This window comes from Furipterus horrens, unplaced genomic scaffold (assembly GCF_987537825.1).
Source record: "Furipterus horrens unplaced genomic scaffold, mFurHor1.1.pri manual_scaffold_3, whole genome shotgun sequence".
In the NCBI taxonomy this organism is placed as follows: domain Eukaryota; kingdom Metazoa; phylum Chordata; class Mammalia; order Chiroptera; family Furipteridae; genus Furipterus; species Furipterus horrens.
Genome location: NW_028327173.1, coordinates 166,214,707 through 166,231,512, shown reverse-complemented (window position 1 = coordinate 166,231,512; position 16,806 = coordinate 166,214,707). Strand labels below are relative to the sequence as shown.

Below are 16,806 nucleotides of genomic sequence, written 5' to 3'. Positions count from 1 at the left end.
ACTCTCAACCAGCACTGAAATGTGTTTGAGAACAGACATTAACACTGGGAACAAAAACCGTTTCCTATGCAGTCCGCAGGTATCACCATTTGCTCAGCTATGTCTGCATTAAGATGCACTGAAAGAGGCTCTCCTGCCAGATAGGCAGGCCAGGATCAAGGAAACAACACTTCTCTGGCTACTACTACTAATTCAAATGAATTAAAAATAAATACAAACTTATTAGTAACAAAATCAATCTCTATTATTCACATGGCAACATATTCAAGAGCTGCAACAATATTCACATTCCAAGGTAAACTTGACTATACCTACGCTTCCCTCCAATCTGAGAAGGTCCTGTGGGAAGGACAGCATAACACCACCACCACCTCCTCCTCCTCTCCAAATACTATCAGGGTTCAGAAAGCTCATTATAGAGCAAATTTTAAAATATTGCATACGTGTGTGTGTGTGTGTGTGTGTGTGGCAACAGAAGAAGACTATACTCTCCCTCTGGGCTCCCTTGGCATCAGGCAAAGCAAGGCTAGAAGGCTATTTGCAACAACAGTGCCTAAGCTAACTATGGCAATACTAACATTCTAAGATAAATCAGGATTACAAAGTTCCTTTACTCATAGGTAATAAAGGGTTATTAAATAACTTCCTGAACTAAGAAAACAGTCTCACCATCAAAGAAAATTTTCTTCTCACCTGAGAAGTTTTTAAAAGTGTGATTGTTCACTATCTCAGCTTCTTTACTTATTATTAAACTATCAATGCACAGAGGACATCCTCAGAGCTCAAGTATGATTAATATTAATATTCTCAGATTTTTCTACACTTTATAGATCAGCAAATATTTTATCAGGTATTCTATTTAAGAGATTGGTAAATCAACAGTAATAACCAACTATGTATTTTTCTTATTCTGTTCATCAACAAAACAAAACAAAACAAAACATGTTCTAATAGGAATAAAACCCAGTTCAGTGGGTATCTTGTTCCCCTGAACTCTGAACAGTAAATTACACTAGTCTCTATGTCCTTGGCATTTCCTGTGACTCTTCTAGTCTAAGGAAAATCTTGTACAGAGGTGGAAAATTGTGATCTCCAGCAGAACACTGGTATTAGTACTGAAGTAGACTTTAGGGGAAAAACTATAATTGCTTATGAGACTCTGTACAGCCATGTTAGAAACTCTACTGCCCTTGAATTGCTAGACAGAGAAATTCCAGTAATTTATACACGGGAGGGGATTTCACTGAGAAAGGTTCCAGTGTAAAGTTGATGGGATGATGATGAGTGGCTAGCCCAAAATACTGGCTACGTTTCTGTTTTGAACATGTTCATGACTCTTCCCCACTACGGTACTGTCAAAATGTTCCATCTGTCATGTCACTGGTGAGCCCTGCCGCTGCTGCTCTGACTTCATCTGGATGTTCTATTGCACAGATGGGATTCACTGAGGTTATCTATCACTTTAACGTGTTGGAAATTTCCATTCCACACCATCAGCTTCCTAAAAGCCATCAACTGGGAGCAATTTCTAGTGAGTAAAGGCACAATTCACTGGTGTTTCCCCTTCCCAAAGGAAATCAAAAGGGCTGTTTAGAAGCTGAACAAACACCTTGGGCATTCCTATAAAAGGAATGCCGTATCTGCTACCAAAACCCAGGGACATTTACTAGGTCTACAGACTATAGGTTATGTAAAAGCCTGAATTTGGCAGTTTAAGACATATTTCCAATTTTACATTACACCTCTTGGGGGGAAGTGCTGGTTAGTATCACAGGAGCAAATTAAAAGTGTCAATACCACCCTTTGGGTTTGTTTTCATTAAAACTTCCTCCAGCTCCAGTGAGGCCTGTCACAGGGTACATCAGCAGCAGCCTGCAGTGCTGCTCACAGACACAACAATGGGATTCACCTCAACTAGCCCAGCAACTAGCACTCAGCTGTGAGGCAGAGCCTGTGAAAAGCCTTAAATTCAGGAAGACTTACAGAATGGCTCAAAAATTCTTGGCTTTATAATACTTTCCCAGGAAGCCAAAAAATAATTGGTTTTTAGTTCAGGAAACTGAATCTATGCTTGAATACAATGTAATGCCTCAGAAAGCAAAATCTAGAATGGAAAGCTACAGACAAATAACAGCTTGTTAATCAATAGCTTCCTTTGGCTAAATTATCATTGTAAGGCAGCGCAATTTATTATTGCATGTAGAAGCACAGCCTACCATGTTCTCATAAAACAGGATAGTGAAGTACATGCAAACAGTTCACAGAGATGCTAGTCCTTTCGCCTGTTGTGACTTCAGAGCTAAAAAAGACAAAGCATGACCAGAATCTGATACTCAGCACAAGGTGAGTCAGGAGATAGCTAAACATCTGATTCTTAGTCACTTGTGGCGGCCTCAGGAAGTTCCTATTTGGACACCGATGGTTTCCAACCTGGCTGCACATCAGAGTCATCTAGGAAGCTTTTAAAAATTACTGAATGGAAAAAAAAACACAACAAAATTAAAATTAAAATTAAAAAATTGCCTAATGCCCAGACCAATGAAACTGGGAAGGTGAAGCCCAGAAATCAGTATTCTTTATGCTTCCCCACCAAGTGGTTCTCAGGTGCAGCCAGGATGCACCCCCTTTCAGAGAGTGTTGCATGAAAGCCATATCTAGTTTTGTTTTATATTAAATTCCACCAGGAAAAGGGATTTTTAGAAAAAGGCACAGTTGTGCTTCCTCTAAAGTCGCAGCTTACTGTCTGAGAGGTTCTCAGAGGTTATCTGGAGCGTGGGTTGAAAAGGAGGAAGTCCTTGTCTTGGCAGAGCAGGCACATTTTCAGGCTTCGGCAGCTGCCTCCAGCCACAAAGAATGCCCAGATGCCCATGAGCACCATGATGGCATATGCCGACACCAGACTTATTGCATAGTGAGGACTAATGAAGGTCTGTAAAGGAAAAACAAATCATCTTGGGTGGCAATGGCTAGCTTGTTAAACATGTGGAGCAACATACTTTTAATAGCTGGGGTACATTTCACCAAACATATGGTATATGTCACGTCTTGAGGAGCACCAGAACCCACAAAGACACATAGACTAACCTAGATCTGTGTTTTGTTGTATTCAAATGGCAACCCTAGAAGGTAGTTGGAAGCCAGAACCTAATGGAATACCCAACAGAAGACACATGTGATACAACCAGGACCAATTTGTAATCATTTCTGTGTTAACTGGCTCTAAGAACTTGGAAGGAAGCCAGACAAATTCAAGTTACTTTAGTATGAATCCTTAGTCTCAAAGGGAACATGAAGGAACAGCATCTCTTTTTTCAGCTGCACAACTGCTGTGGGTTCCAAAAGTTCACTTAAAGAAGTCTGATGGGACGGGAGGCCGAGAGGTTCTGTGTTACACAGCAGTGACAGCCACAGTGTCTATCCTAATGGAGCTTACAGTCTAGGAAGGCAGACAGGTAATGAGTGAAGAAACAAACAAGTTAACTAATTACAAATAGTAATGAATGCTAGATCAGAATAATTGTAACTGTGACGGTGATAGGATAGGTAAGAATAAGGTGATCTACTTAGGGTGGTCAAGGAAGGCCCTGAGGAAGCGGCATTTAAACTGAGATGTACAGGAGCAGTCGAGAGCCAGCCTGTGTAGCCTGAGGGAGGGAACCAGAGGAGCATGGTCAGCTGAGAGCCTGGGAAGAGTCGATGTTAATCACGCGTAGGGATGCAGGCGCAGCACAGGAGATGAGGTCAGAGAGGAAGGCAGGGGCCAGCTCCAAAGCATGCTGGTAAGGAATGTGGATTTTACACTTAGTGCAATGGCGGGTCACAAAGTGTTTTAGGTAGGGGAGCTGAATGACTTGACTTAGATTTTTAAAACTGCAGAGAAGGAATAAAGGAGGCTATGACGACGCAGCGAGACTAGTTAGGAAGATTTTGTACTAACTTTTTAGGAAGAGAGTACAGGGGGTAATTCAGACCAGGGTGGCGCAGGTAGAGGTAGAGAGCGGATGGGAAGAGCGGACAGGACTTGCTAGTGGACGGAGTGTGAGGGACAGTGAAAGGCCCAGAATGACTCCCGCATTTCTGGCTTTAGGTCCATGATGGAGCTATTTAATGAGATAACAAAGACTTGAAGAAGAGCACGCTTGGAGTGGTGGGTGAGAAGCAAGTCCGGAGAAGACATGCAATGAGTGACTTGCCTGTGGGGTTTTAAAAGGCAGGTGTCAGGTAAGCAGATACGTGAGTACGGGAGAGGAGAGACCTGGACTAGGAAGGGGAGTAGAGAGACACAGTCCACAGGTGGCACTTAAAGCCACAGCCATGATTGCGATTACCCATGGGGCTACTGCAGAGAGAAGGGGAAAGAGAAGTCAGGACCAAGTCCTGAGAACACTTATAAATTATTTGTGCTGTCCAGTGTCACAGGAGCAAACTCCCGTGGCAACACCACCCTAGAGGCTTGACTTGGTGGAAAAGAGTTAGCAAAGGAGTCTGAGAAGAGCAAACAGTGAGGTGAGAGGAAAACCAGGACAGTGTGATGTGGAAGTCAAAAGCGAACACCATTTCAAAGAGAAGGCAGTCAGCTCTTTCTAAGGTGGCTGAGATGAAAAAAGAACAACATGCATCAGATCTGGGAAAACAGAGGTCCTTTTTGACCTTGACAAGTGCAGTTTTAAAGGGGTGGTTGAGTAAAAGCCAAATTGAACTAGAAGTATGAGAGGTAAAGAAGTGAAAACAGAACTTGCAGGGATAACACTGAGAAGTTCTGCTGTGATGGAAAACAGGAATAAAAAGGGTGATGGCTGGAAGGGGCAGAGGCAATAAGCTGATGAGGAGATGGAAAGGCTGGTAGTATAGGGAAGAAGACACAATCTAAGACGTGAAGTCCTTAAGTAGGAAAGAATTAGGTCTAGTCCCAGGTGGGGGAACTGACATCTGACAGAAGGAGGGATCCTCTGCTGGGCCAGGACAAGGTAGGGAGATGGGTTTCCATCTAGCCTAGCATTTACACTTAACGAAGGAGAGGATTGCCCTGGCTGGTGTGGCTTAGTGGGTGGAGCACTGGCCTGTGAACTGAAAGATCTCCGGTTCGATTCCCAGTCAGTGCACATGCCTGGGTTGCAGGCCAAGCCCCCAGTTAGGGGTGTGTGAGAGGCAACCACACATTGATGTTTCTCTCCCTCTCTTTCTCCCTCCCTTCCCTTCTCTCTAAAAATAAATATAAATAGAATCTTTTAAAAAATAAAAACACTTAAAAAAACAACATTATGAGAATATAAAGACAAACGACCTTGTGGAAGAAGTTATTTGCAATACATACGCCTGATAAAGGCCTCTTTTAAAGAATATATAAGGAACCCCTAAAAATCAAAACAGAAAAGACAGACAACCCAAATGAATGATGGGCAAAAGACTTGAACAGGTACTTCACAAAAGAATTAACCAAATGGCCAATAAATATACAAAGACATGCTCAACCTTCTGCCTCTGGCTGCTCAATTCAGGATATCCTTTCTCCAGACAGCCACATAATCAATTCTACCGCCTGTCTTTGCTCAAATGTCACCTTCACAATGAAGCCTATGCTGACTGCCTAATTCAAAAATTCAGCATCCCTCCATCTCCCACACTCTGGACCCCTTTTAATCTGCTCTAACTCCTCCTTCCTTCCACAGTACCTATTAATTTCTAGCATACTATATAATTTCTTATTATGTCTTTAGCTCATTGCCTCTCTCTCCCAACCAGATTACAAAGGCTGGGATCTTTATTCTGGTCCCTAAACTGTTTTGTTCACCTAGAACAGTACCTAGAACACAGAAGGCACTCAATAGATTATTTGTCAAACAAATGGTCAATTGGATCCATAAGAAAGATATTTGCTTTTTTATGTAACTTCCCTTCTGATTATAAAATGTATGTTGTAGAAAATTTGAAACATGCCAAAAACTATAAATAATAAAAGCATCCACCAGAGATAAATGCTGTTAATATTTTAATACATTCTCTTCTCAGTCTTTTTTTCATGAAGATTTGACTTCACACAATAAGGGTAACATTAGTACCCTGCAGCACTGAAAGGCTTTAGGTGGGAGAGGCAATCAGACTGGATCAGAGGATAAGGAGGCCAGTATAAGAACACCTGATGTAGGACTTCTGGCCAAGATGGCGGCCTAGACAGACACGTTGTGTCCCCCTCCACAACTAAGAAGGAATACAACTACCTCAAAACTATAGACAACCAGAAGTTCCAGAAAATCAAGCTGCATGCAAGTCCAACAAACAAAGATATAAAAAAGAAATACTTATCCAGACAGGTAGGAGGGGTGGAGCCAGGGTACAGAGGATGCGGTGTGGTGGCAGCAGCAGTGGTGGCAGTGGCAGCAGCTGCAGCAGCAGCAGGTTGCCGGAAAGCACAGTCACACATTTTAAAAAGTCAGGAGGGACACCTGGGGAGTGCTCCCAGCACCAGACCAGATCACACATCTCACGGTTCCAGCGCCAGGGAAAATAAAGCCTCATTGCTTCTGACTGTGCAAACCAGTGGGGGGTTGGGGCAGAGGAAGAAACAGCTGGTCTCTCAGCAGAGTCCGCTTGTTTAAAGGGCCCCCACTGTTCTAAAACATCCGCAGACCCACCCACTCTGGGAATGACAGCCAGGGTAACAACTAGAGAGGTGCCAGTCTCATACAAAGTGGGAGAAGTGCCTGGAAAAGGGGCGAGTGCTGAGCAAGCGGCATTGTTCCCTCCATGGTCCCTCCCCCAAATACAGCGCCACAAGGTGGTGAAACGGGTCGCCCTGTACTGACAAATACCTAAGGCTCCGCCCCTTACAATGTAACAGGAGCGACAGCTCTACCTAAGACACAGAGGCAAACAAACACAGGTGCCTGTCAAGATGAGGAGACAGAGAAGTATGGCCCAAAAGGGGGGACAAATCAGGGTTCCAGTGGGAAAACCAAGCGACGAGAGGATAGCCAACCTAACAAACAAGGAGCTAGCCAACCTAACAGATGCAGAGTTCAAAACACTGGTAATAAAGATGCTCATAGGCTTGACCGATATGCAAAAGTATGGCAAATGCATAAGGGAAGAAGTGAAGGCTATGTTAAATGAAATGAAGGAAAATCCACACAAAACCAATGGTGAAGGAAAGGGAACTGGGGTTCAAATTAATGATTTTGGAACATAAGGAGGAAAACAACAGTCAACCAGTACAGAAGGAGGAAACAAGAATTGAAAAAAAGGAGGAGAGGCTTAGGAACCTCTGGGACAACTTTAAACGTGCCAACATCCAAACCATAGGTGTGCCATAAGGAGAAGATGAAGAGCAAGAAATTGAAAACTTATGTGTGAGAAAATAATGAAGGAAAACTCCCCATATGTGACAAAGGAAACAGACATACAAGTCCAGGAAGCACAGAGTCCCAAACAAGCTAGACCCAAAAAGGACCACACCAAGACACATCATAATGAAAATGCCAAAGGTTAAAGAGAAAGAGAGAATCTTAAAGGTAGCAAGAGAAAAGCAGAGACTTACCTACAAAGGGGTGCCTCTAAGACTATCAGTTGATTTCTCAGAAGAAACTTTGTAGGCAAGAAGGGACTGGCAAGAAGTAGTTAAGGTGATAAAAAGCAAGGGCTTACAAACAAGATTATTCTATCCAGCAAAGCTATCATTTAGAATGGAAGGGCAGATAATATGCTTCCCAGACAAGGTAAAGCTAAAGGAGTTCATCATCACCAAGCCATTATTATACGAAATGTTGAAGGGACTTACTTAAGAAAAAGAAGATCAAAATTATGAACATTAAAATGACAACAAACTCACACCTATTAACAACTGAATCTAAAAAATAAGAACAAAATTCAGCTAAGCAAACCAGAATAGGAACAGAACCATAGGTATGGGGATCATTTGAAGGGCTATCAGCTGGGAGGAGGAATAGGGGAAATGGGGAAATGGTGCAGGGATTAAGAAGTATAATTGGTTGGTACAAAAATAGACAGGGGGAGGTTAAGAATAATATAGGAAAGAGTGAAGCCAAAGAACGTATATGCATGACCCATGGACATGAACTAAGGGGGGTGGGACTGCTGGAGGGAAGGAGGCGTACTGGACAGAGGGGAGCAGAAAGGAAAAAAACTGAAACTACTGTAACAACATAATCAATAAAATATACTTAAAAAAAGAAAAAAGAACACCTGATGTAAATTCTAAATGAATGGAGAGGAGAGAAACACGAGGCCGGACACCATTAGAAGAAACCTTTAAAATACTTTTGATGAAAAATAATAAGGGTCTGGACAAGGCAGTGATGGGAAGAATTCTGATGTAAATTTCTGAAAAACTGTAATAAAAGTCAGATCCAAAGCATTCAATAGTACTTAAAAATGTATTTGTCAAGTTTTAACTTTAAACATTATTTCTTTTGAAAACTGGCATTACTATAATGTCAGAAAGAAGGGAGTAAAATGGCCACACTTGTTATTGATCAGACAGTAAAAATAGTACAACTCTGTGGACAGTATCTTAGCAATTTCTATCAAAGGCTTTAAAAATATTCCTACCATTTGACTAAATAATTCCATTCCTTGGAACAACATATTGAAAAAGTTTCATGTACAAAGATATCCATGACAGCATTATAATAACCAAAAGTAGGAACAGAAGGAATCATTTAAGCAGTCTATATATAATATAATCTTAATGATGTAAAGCCATTAAAATTTATATGTAAAAAGGATTTACAAGGACATGGAAATTGCTGAAGATGTGTTACATGGCCAAGCTTAATGTAAGACTGTTTCAGGTTTGACTATACCCATTAAGAAGAAAGACACTAAAAAAATGTTTAATGAGATCAACCAACAAATTAATAGTTGTCTTTCTGTAATAAGACTTTGATGATTTATCTATCCTTCATCCTCATTTTCCCATGAGCGTGTGTTCCATTTAGAGGGGAATCTACCATTTGAGACATGTGGACTTGAGCTCCAACAACAGTTTGAGCACGGTGGTGATACTCACCAGGGCGGACACCAGCAGGTGCGTCAGAAGAACTACCAGAAGGGCATACCAATTTTTCTTCTCACAGCCATCAAAAAATACAATGCCCCAGAACATGTGCAGCAAGATGATAACCAGCGTCATGAAAGCTGAAAGACAGTCACCCATTAGTGCCTAATCATACGCACAACAGACGCCAAAGCCCACTGAACACTGGTCATGATACACAGGCTCTGGGGTACACCATACCACTGTGACAGTTTAACCACTGACGGACAGAAGCAGGACCCTGACACACACTTGCTCAAATGGTAACTCAGAAAGCAGCATTTCTCAACAAGGGGTCAGTTCTGCAGCAGCGTCTCTAGAATGTGAACATGTTAAAAAGACAACTTGAATCTGGCTTTCAAGGAGTCCCTCTGAGAAATGCAATAAAACTATTGTGGTATCTAATCTTTCTGAATTAGTATTCTGCACTCATTAAGAGAGACTTTTCTCAATTAAAAGGAGCATCTTTGATTTAAACAAGTCTTTTCAGTAAGTGAAATTTCTCCTTGGATTTTTTTAAAAGGCCAAAAGAATAATAAAAATATTAAACATTGCAATAATTATCTAAGATTCTTGTTTAGCAACTGAAATTGAATTTGATTAGCACACACAGCTTTTCCTGTGGAATATTAAGTGTGTGTGTCTTGGATAACATATAAAATGGGGAGGTTCCACATATTCTGAAAACTTTAACATATGAAAATAAAGGCAAACAGATTTTCCTTTTTGGCCATGTAATAAGATACCATTAACACCTACCAGTCTGGCAAAAATTCAAGTCTGAGGATTCTCTTTCACACTGCTGGTAGGAAAACAATCTAGCATTATCTACTAAAGTTTAAAATCTGCATTCTCTATTTCACTCTGGCAATTTCGCAGCTAGATCTCTACTCTGAAGCAGTTAGTTCTTGAATCAATAGATTTTAGCACCTGAGAACTTGTTAAAAATACAAATTCTTGGGACCCACCCCAGACTTATAGGATCAGAGGCAATGAGCCCAGCAACCTGTTTAAACAGCCCTCCAGTTGATTCTGATGCAGCCAAGTTTGAGAACCACTGCCTAGGAGAGACTCTCATATATTTGCACAAGGAGATATATGTGACTATATAAGCACTATTTATAATAACAAAAAATGTCCATCATTACCAGAATACATAAACTGTAGTGTATTCACACATGGAATACTATATGATCTACAATATAAGTCATCTCAAGAATATAATGCTGAGTGGAAGAAAAAGGCATATTGTAAAAATATTATTTCACTTACACAAAGTCAAAAACACACAAAACAATATTAAAAAGACATAACTGTTGTGGCCAGAGAAAAGAAGTTGTTACATCTAATGATAGCATGCCACCATTTCTGTAAATGATGGTGACAATCCTGGAAAGGGAAGCTGCCCTAAGATAGATGTCTGATGATGTAGCAGTATAGAGCTGAGACTGCTGAAGACACACTCAGGAGTTAAGTTTATGTCAGAAAAGAGCAGGGTAGAAACTACAATCTACACAGGCACAAATGTTCACACTCTAAGGTTTCTCTAAAAACTAGATGTCAATTATATGTCAAGAGAAAGCAATGACAGCATAAATGTGTCATCTGTTTGTCAGCTTATGTTTGCCCTTCTGTCTATGTGTTACCACGAAATGAACACTGAAACCAGCCAATCATGTCCCTATGGTCAAATTCTGGAGTTCAGCTACTTGGGAAATGCTCTAACTTAGGGAATTTTCAGTTCATTCACAACCTTGTCTGTGAGTTTCAGACAAGGAGCCTCAAGATATCATTACCCCTGACTTTTCTTCCAAATTCTAAGTCCATATTTCTGTTTGCAAGGCCCTTTTCGGCTTAAAAACAAACAAACAAAAAAAAGCAAAACAAAACAAAACCTTTGATGGACTGACCCTGTCTCCAAAGTCAAGTCTATGTCTATGCCTGTCTGTGCCAGGCACTGCTCTAGGTACTGCGGGTATCATGGTGCATAAAACACAGTCTCATGGAACTCTGCCCCATCTGTGTCTTATCAACACAGTATCTAACAGGGACCTCTTGGATGATTATTAAAACATGATACACTTCTACTTCACTGCTTATTTATCCAGCTAGTATTACTTTCTTGTGGGCTTCCATGATCACCGTAAGTCTTTACTATTACAATGTACTATTTGAAATACTGGGATTTTATTGTTTATTCTCTCTGCAATTGATTATAGAGTTCCAACAGAAACTGAGACCTGGCTATCTAAACTATTCTGCCACATACATATAGCCAGAACTACAAACACACCATTTTGATACTTCTAATAAATGGAATTAACTCTAACTAGAAATGAAGATTTGCTAATAGTAACTATAGGGTATTACCGTTTAATTACAAAGCCTTTCTTAATTAATGTTCCTAAATATAAAATTCTAAAAGTCCTTCAGTGAATCTAACTCTAAAATGTTTTGTTCTGATATTCACTTTTTTAATGAAAAATAGAGACATTTATTGAAGATATAAGAAACATTGTACACAGGACAATGACGCCTCAGTCCCCTTCAAAGTAGGCACCTTGGGACCTCACGCAGTTCTCCCAGTCGCCATCAGCTGCCCCATCATATTTTCCTGAATCTCACTGATGGTCTTAAATCTCTTCCTTTTCAAAGATGATTTTAGTTTTGGGAAAAGTCAGAAGTTGCAGGGTGCTGAATCTGGGCTGTAAGGGGGCTGAGTCACCTGGGTATATTCTTAAAAGTAGAAAAAACCTCTAAATTAACCGTAAGATTATCAAAATTAGTTTATAATCCAGATTAATGAAAGGAGCTTCTATAATTTGTAATGTTTTAAAACACTAAACAGAAGCTGAACAATTCTAATAATTACTGTATGTGTGAAACTGTGCTGTCTAGTTCACTAATGGACTTTCTCTTCTAATAATCTTTTAAATCAAATACTCTTGGTATAGAATGTTTCAATCTAACCTATTCCTAAGCAAAATGTTTCAGTGTTATCCTAAGAGGCTACATTTAACTATTTGGTTCTTTTATTCTTCCTGAATATACCCCCAAATACTCTAGCCCACGATTCATAAATATCCTCATTTTCACATCTGTTCCTCTCTCCTTCATTCCTGATACCCACTTTTCTGTCCTTGCAAAGACAAGAGCCTAGGATAGCAACTAATTCTCACAGTGGGTCCGTCAGCACAGAAATTGCTATCCTCTGATTTCCCCAATGACTTCGGAGTATCTTTAACTATGCCAGAGAGAGCCAAGGCCTGCTGCTGAGTGGTGGCAGCAACAGACAGGATGTGACTGAAGATGAATTTCTGGCTTTTTTTCCAAGTAAGAGAAGTGTCTAGGGTGTCAGGGTTCTGTGAAGCGAGACTCTCCTCCATCCCTCTTGGTTGCAGAAACTCTCTGGATTCTTGAGCAATCTCTAATGACCTAGCCCAAGTAGAAGCCAGGCCACAGAACTAAATTCAAGTTCCTGAAAATGCCTTTCCTATAAAAGGGACTTAACTTTAAACTTTTGCTTTAAAAAATGTAAGATAATTCTGTGACCTAGTTTATTGTAATCTAGGTGCACATATATTACTAATCAAATAACGTTCTCCAAGATTAAAAAGAGGCATTTTGAAAATCATCTCACATTACACAGCCATAAGAAAGGCATAATACTGCCTCTTCATACCAACCAGATCACAAAGGAGATGTCCTGAAAGCAATTTGAATGATTACAGGTGTTTAAGTAGCATTTATCATTTTATATTCATGAAAATGCCCTCAAAGTATGTTTATGATCCAAAAAGACTGCAAAGGATAGAATTTTATATTTAAAGTCCCTCTAGCAAATGTTGACAAATAAAGAAATTCTCTCCTCAATAATTAGCTCATCAGTGTGGAGAAGTTGTCTGATCTACTCCCCTGTGCAATGAAAAAGCAGATCCCCCAAGGTCCACTTCAAACACTTCCATTTTAGGAGATTATTTCACTGAAGAGTCACTATAGGAAAGTGCATTCTCAGACTAACCCCAAATCTGCCCTCTAACTCAGTGATTCTCAGCTGGGATAACTTTGCCTCCAGAGGGCATTGGTCAATGTCTCCTGACATTCTTGGTTGCCACAACCAGGGTCAGGGTGCTTCTGGTATATAGTACATAGAAGCAGGGGTACTGTTGAACATCCTACAATACATAAGACAGCCCCTGCCCTGCAACAAAGAATTATGTGACCCCAAATTTCAATAGTGCTGAGAATAAGCCTAGGATCCTTGTTGATCCAAGGAAGGTTCTTTGAATAATCATGAACCAACTCTTTTTTTCTCACAAGTAACACATTAAAAAAATACTTGAAACTCTGAATGAGTCAGCTGTTGTCACAAAAATGCTACATAATAAACCATGCCAAAACTCAGTGGCTGTGGTTGCAATCGGGAGCAGGAGTCTACGGTAGTGCTCGCAGGAATCTTGGGTATATATAAATTCCTAATGGTGGACCCACCTTCTGGCAGCAGGCAGTGAATGTGGGCTCTCAGAGCTTCATCATTTTGTATTAATGCTTCATTGATATCTTGAAATTAATGAGGAATATCCCACGTTTACCTCAGGTCTGGAACAGCTTCAGCACCAGCAGATTTAACTTCTCTTTAAATGTTTGTTCCAAATTAGCTCCCAAACCATCTACTCCTGCTGTCATATATAAAGCAAAAGCAAGCCCATAAGAATTTGGGTGGAGATTTAAATAGAAGTTGGAGATAAGATTTGTAGTAGTTGGATTGAATGTGAGTTATGAGAAAAAGAAAAGAATTGGAAATTACTCCAAAGTCTTTGACCTGGGCCACAGGAAGGAGGGAAGTGTGTCAGCTGAGATGAGAAAATATCCTATTGTCTTCTATCCTCCAGAATTTCTGATGAGAAGTCAGTAATATTTCAAGTCATTGCTCTACTGAATGTAGGAGAAAGTTCCCTTAGAAATGGCAAAGCAGCCTACTATGGGGACTTGAATCTCAAGAGACTTCAATTTCAATACTGATATTCAAATAAACCTTTGTAAATCAAAATATTCAAGAAAATCTTTGGTGAAAAACTTTAGGATAATGAAAAAGGTGAAAAAGATCTAGCCTTTAAAATAAACCTCAAGGTTGATTAATTTCTTAAAAGAACCATAAAGATTCCCAAACATTTATGTATGTAATAAGTCTAGCTCTGGGAAATTTGGCTAAAACTCATTTCAGGAATTGTGTTGGAAAACCTCAGAGTACACCAATAAAACATATTACAATGTTACAATTTCCCCAGAGAGCATGCAGCAGCCCTGATGTGGCATCCTGATTCTCTGCAGCAGAGCTGTGGAGAGACAGAAGAGTGGGCTGGTGCAAGAGACCCCATAGTGAAGAGCATCCGTGGTGAGAAGTGGGCCTGAAGCAAGTCAGTAAATGGCACATCCTCCCGACACAGCCATGGAGCTGCCCAGAAGCAAGCTGAGGCTGCTGAGGAAGGCCAGGCTGCTCAATGAAGTTGAAAACAGGGTGGGTTGTTTTCCAGTGCAGATGTGTACAGGGTAGTATCCTGCTCATCATGGCTATGAAAAAAATCTCTGTGAGACTGATTGAAAAAAAACCTTTGTGAGACTGATTGAAAAAAAACCAACACTAAACACCAAATAACCACCCAAAGTTAAAGGCAGCAGTGGATGAAGAAAATAAGGACCTGTTCACACATGAAGAAGAAAGAAGGTCTGATAAGAATAGAGAAGCAGAAGACATCAGACTGCCTGAGCTACAAAGGGGTCAACAGGGGCTGGCCACTCAGTCGTGTGAGGAAAGAAACACCGGTGTGGCCTGGAACATATCTGGAAGAGCCACCAGTCTTAGAGCCACAGCCCATGTCATTCTTTCAGCCAGAATGTGAAGCAGGCCACAGAGCTGCCTGTGCACACACTGCCTGGAGATGGCTACCGGCGCCCTGCGTACCCGATAATGTATCGCAGGCTCCTGGAATCCAGCAGCTCTGCAAACTTGAAGATGTATCACTGGCCACTAGGCCAAGGTTTAGTGAAAGGACATTCCAGAATACAATTTTCCATCCTGTTTTTAAGCGGCTTGAAGGAAAGACTATTACACGACTCATGTAATGAAAGCATAATGAAAAACTATATTTTGATTCTAAGAAGCACCAACAAACAATAGGAGTCAAAAAAATGGGGAGACAGAGAAACAACCTCCCATCAAAAGGAAAGGTAGAATCCCCAGAAAGAGTGCTAAATGAAATAGAGGGGAGCGAATGATCTCCAAAATATATAAAGAACTCATACGACTCAACACCAAGAAGACAGACAACCCAATTAAAAAATGGGCAAAGGACCTGAACAAACACTTCTCCAAAGAAGACATACAGAGGGCCCATAGACATATGAAAGTATGCTCAACATCACTAGCCATCAGAGAGATGCAAATAAAAACCACAATGAGATACCACCTCACACCAGTCAGAATGGCCATAATCAACAAATCAACAAACAACTTGTGCTGGAGAGGATGCGGAGAAACGGGAACCCTGGTGCATTGCTGGTGGGAATGCAGACTGGTGCAGCCACTATGGAAAACAGTTTGGAATTTCCTCAAAAAACTAAAAATGGAACTGCCTTTTGAACCAGCAATTCCATTACTGGGATTATATCCGAAAAATCCTGAAACACCAATTCAAAAGAACCTATGCACTCCAATGTTCATAGCAGCACTATTTACAATAGCCAAGTGCTGGAAACAACCTAAATGCCCATCTGTAGATGAGTGGATCAAAAAACTGTGGTACATTTACACAATGGAGTTCTATGTAGCAGAAAGAAAGAAGGAACTTCTACCATTTGCAACAACATGGATGGAACTAGAGAGAATTATGCTTAGCGAAATAAGCCAGGCAATGAAAGAAAAATACGTTATGCTGTCACCTATTACAGGAAACTAATGAACAACACAAACAAATGAGCAAAATTGAACCAGAGGGCATAAGCCTATGACCGCATTACCTGAGTGATTGTCTGTACGCATAAGCCTCACTTAATCCTCTCTGCAGCGCTGCCTCCTGAGACTCAACAGTTTGGCTGAACTAAATGGCTGGGTTGGTGAAGAATGGGGTGGTCTGTGGGCTTCACTTTAAAACTGAATTCTCTTTTCTATCCTAATGGCTTGGACAGAAAGGGCCCAGAGGTCTGAGAGGGCGGAAACCTAAAATATTTCCCTCAGCCCAAACTAAATATAATGGGCAAAAGGGTTTTGGACAGGCGAGATGTGCCTAGCACACCTTCCTCCAAAGAAGCCCCCCCCCCCCTTTTTTTTTCTCCTAATGTGGAACATTGAAAAATTAATCCCTGCCTTTTGTCACCTAGTAGTTATGGATTGAATGATGCTTTTTAACCCTTTTTGCCAAATCTGTTGCCCCCCAGAACACAACAAGGATGCCAGCCTGCTAAACCAAGCACGCCGTTGTCCGGAGACAGCCAACTGACCTGGAGTCTGCACAATCCTTCCCCATGTGGGAAGGCCACCCTCCCCTCCACACCCCCACTGTTATTAGGGATTTCTGGACCCAAGGGTAGGTAGGACGACGACCATGTCCAGCTTGAAGCAGCTAGAGGAGCTTGAGACCTTCGCCCATTGTCCTTTACAAGATTACAAAGGGTCTTAATATCTGAGAGGGAGGGATAGTTATTTTTTACGAACCATGGGTATGGACTTGGGGGGCGATGCTGGGGGAGGGAGATAC

General features: G+C 41.0%; 1 protein-coding gene across 2 annotated transcripts in view; it reads right to left on the bottom strand.

Moving 5' to 3' along the window:
- Positions 1-930: 930 nt before the first annotated feature.
- The window catches only part of APH1B (aph-1B gamma-secretase subunit), a 31,843-nt gene continuing 15,967 nt past the window's right edge, over positions 931-16,806 (bottom strand). For both annotated transcript variants that reach the window (XM_090270728.1, XM_090270729.1), the window contains exons 5-6: positions 9,026-9,153; positions 931-2,929 (exon numbers count right to left, since the gene is read on the bottom strand). In XM_090270728.1, the coding sequence (XP_090126854.1) occupies positions 2,762-2,929; positions 9,026-9,153 (296 nt within the window). In that variant the 3' untranslated portion in view covers positions 931-2,761. The remainder of the gene's footprint in view (positions 2,930-9,025; positions 9,154-16,806) is intronic.